This window comes from Teleopsis dalmanni, chromosome 1 (genome assembly GCF_002237135.1).
Source record: "Teleopsis dalmanni isolate 2A chromosome 1, ASM223713v2, whole genome shotgun sequence".
NCBI classification, from domain to species: domain Eukaryota; kingdom Metazoa; phylum Arthropoda; class Insecta; order Diptera; family Diopsidae; genus Teleopsis; species Teleopsis dalmanni.
In genome coordinates, this window is record NC_051846.1 from 86,588,393 (window position 1) to 86,591,862 (window position 3,470).

The following is a 3,470-nucleotide window of genomic DNA, read 5'->3' on the forward strand; positions in this document are numbered from 1 at the left end:
GAAACAAAATTTAAATTCAGTCAACATGACTCGATACTGCTTACCATTCACCGTAACTCTCCGGCTCCTTTCTCATTTCAATAGAACTAAGGACCGATGATGCCTCCAGCGTTTAAACCGCACAGCTTTCAAACCATAGTTATCGATATCGATAGTTCTCATGCAGCTAGAAAACACTTTATACAATACCAGACCTAAGAACACATAAAATAAACACTACTCTCGATGGCAACTTTGGAAAAACTTAAAATTAAACATTCAGAATTAAGTGTATAATTCACAATAGTACAGTAATGTAACGATATTTCAAATAACTCCTTGTTTGTCTTGTATTTCGGCATAAATCGAAACTGGAACCCCAACACAATTTTTTTTCTCGGACTAACGAGAAGGAAAATTGTACATTTTGCTCATCTCCTGTCGTAGAAATGGGTAGCATATATGATACATATTTAGGAAACACCCTGTATATAACATTTAAATGATTAAAAAAAAATACAACGGACAACGCTGGTTGGAATTTATTGATAGTTAAATTTTATTTATGTACAGATTTAATAAAATTAAATAACAAAGACTTTTTATTTATTAATTTTTAATATGATTAAAATTAATTAAACAAATATCTTCAATTTTTTACTTTTAATTGAAATAGCAATGACTTCTTTTAAATAAAAATTAAAAATCCTTTCTTCATTGCAGCTAATCTCATTGGAATCGATACGATTCACCATCAGACACTCTCTGGACAGGAGATGGATCAAATGAATGAGCATCAACTTGACAAAGTGGCCAACAATGTCAGTGTTTTCTATCGAGTTACGCCACGCCACAAACTTGACATTGTAAAATCCCTACAACGCACCGGAAATATTGTGGGCATGACAGGTGATGGCGTAAACGATGGAGTAGCGTTAAAAAAAGCAGACATAGGAATAGCAATGGGTAAAAATGGTACTGACGTTTGCAAAGAAGCAGCAGATATGATTTTGGTCAACGACGATTTTCACACAATCATGTAAGTTCAGTTCCAATTGTCAATCAATTTTAATTAAATTTCTTTAACCATTTTCATATGTTTACAGTGCGGCTATAGAGGAGGGCAAGGCTATATTCTACAATATACGCAATTTTGTGCGCTTTCAACTTAGTACTTCAATTGCGGCACTCTCACTAATTGCACTTGCCACACTTATGGGCATTGCAAATCCTTTAAATGCTATGCAAATTCTATGGATTAATATTATAATGGACGGACCGCCAGCACAGTCGCTTGGTGTTGAACCTGTGGATCATGATGTATTGAAACAAAAACCGCGCAACGTTAAACAGCCAATGATAACAAAATCGGTTATAGTTAATGTTTTGCTCAGTGCTAGCATTATAATACTTGGCACACTATGGGTGTTCCAACGAGAAATGGCTGATGGCACACTTGGCAAAACCAAACGTGATACTACCATGACATTCACCTGCTTCGTTTTCTTTGATATGTTTAATGCTCTGTCATGCCGTTCCCAGACAAAGAGCGTTTTTAAAATTGGTCTCACCTCGAATAAAATGTTCCTCATGGCGGTTGGGTTTTCAATTATTGGACAAATGCTTGTGATTTATTTTCCACCTCTTCAAATGGTATTCCAGACGGAAGCACTCTCTGTATACGATATACTCTTCTTGCTCTCGCTAACTTCCTCGGTACTCATTGTTGCAGAAATTAAGAAATGGTTTGAACGCACCATGGAGCGTAAATTATACAAAACAAGATCTGAGTTGGATTTCGTATGACAAATCGCAAGCGCTGGAAGAAAGTTGAATAAAAAATCCGATTAAGCTTATTAAAATAGCAACTATTAAGGAGCTGAAGCGAGAGCAGACAGTACAGAAAAAAGAGTGAGAAACGTATTATTGAGAGTTATTTTTACTTTTTTTTAAATACGCATTAAAATCGTTAAGTTAGCTAGAGAAAATGATATTATATAAGTAACGAGCTGGGAAGGAACGATTGTGAACGAGCAGGGGGAAAATAAGAATTATATTTTATATGTCTTCACCCTTTTTGAGAATAAATGTGAGCAGTGTTTGAATATAATTTTATATATATATATAATTCGTTTTTAGTTTTAATTACATTTGTACGTTGTCAGTTTATATATTTTTAAGTAGCAAATTCTTTTTTTTTTTTTTGATTTTGTTTTTTCATTTGTATTATATGTCTAAGTTAATTAATTTGTAATTTGCTTTCAAGTTGTATGTCACAGCAAACAATGCTAAAGAATGTCTCGCAGTCACAAATATAAATATTAATTTTAATTTTTTGATTTTTTTCCTAGTAGTTTTTTAAAATATGACACACCACAAATAAATATTATTTATAAATAAAATAGAATCAAGCAGTAGTAGAAATTAAGTTAGATAAATTCATTTAATCAATGACGTATTTGTAATTTATTTATTATATACAAAGAATATCTTGTTTATTTTATATCGAAATTTTAATGATATTTTTTTATATATGTTTAACATTGTTTATCTACTGCTTAAAGTGTGAAATAATTATTTAATTTAACCATTTTAAAATCGAATTTTTTTTTACGATTAATAACATTTCATTTTACTGAGTAGCAAACATCTGTCAAATTTAAAATCTTAAATGTGATATAAGCTTAAGTTGTTATTAAAGAAATATTTTGATTTTATTAGTTATATCTATATTAAATTAATTAAATAAAATATTATTTAAACATAACAAAATACATATTTGCATTTTACTTTTAATGTTTTAATTTATTTTTTATTTTTATTTTTTAACTATTTAATTTATTTTTTATTTTTTTTTTTAACTATTTAATTTTTTAAATTATTATTTATATGTTGTTTTATATATATGTGTATATAATTTAAATTTTAGCTCACTTGAAATTAACGTGACCTAATTTAGTAAATTAGTGGTTTATGGCAATATTGGCAAGGAGTAGAATGCAGTGTAAAAAAAGAAAAATGCGATAAATATATATAAAAACAAATTAATAACTAAAAAAGTAAGAAACAAATAAAAAAGACGTTTTGTAAAACAGAAATTAGATGCAATGCCGAAGCGAACAGTATCCTGAATAATCAAAATTTTTGGAAAAATCAACAGAAAATTCTTCTAGCGCAAATTTGGACTTTGATATATTTTGTATTATTTTGTCAGAAATACCAAAAATAAAGTGCATGACAAAATTAATTAAAAACTAACGAAATTTTAAATTTTGTTATTTATATTATTTAAGTTAAGATATTAAAAGTTAATAATTTTGAAATCAATTAAATAGTTTGTTAAGAGCACTTTTTCTTGTCGAAGCACCAATAAGAAAAACAGAAGAAGCCTTGAAAGAAATTGTTTGAAGCTAAAATAATATAAAAAAATAAGATAATAAATTTAAGCAATAAGAATTATTAATTGATTGTAGAATGATTTATTGTATATC

General features: G+C 28.6%; 1 protein-coding gene across 4 annotated transcripts in view; it reads left to right on the forward strand.

Annotated features, from left to right (window-relative positions):
* Window positions 1-3,216, forward strand: part of LOC119668737 (calcium-transporting ATPase type 2C member 1) — a 198,114-nt gene extending 194,898 nt beyond the window's left edge. For 2 of the 4 annotated variants that reach the window (XM_038078347.1, XM_038078346.1), the window contains exons 3-4: window positions 703-1,018; window positions 1,086-1,785. In XM_038078347.1, coding sequence (XP_037934275.1) covers window positions 703-1,018; window positions 1,086-1,785 — 1,016 coding nt within the window. Of the gene's footprint in view, window positions 1-702; window positions 1,019-1,085; window positions 2,155-2,908 lie in introns of those variants that run through there. The other 2 variants (XR_005251529.1, XM_038078345.1) reach the window with 2 other exon arrangements.
* The last annotated feature ends 254 nt before the right edge of the window (window positions 3,217-3,470 follow it).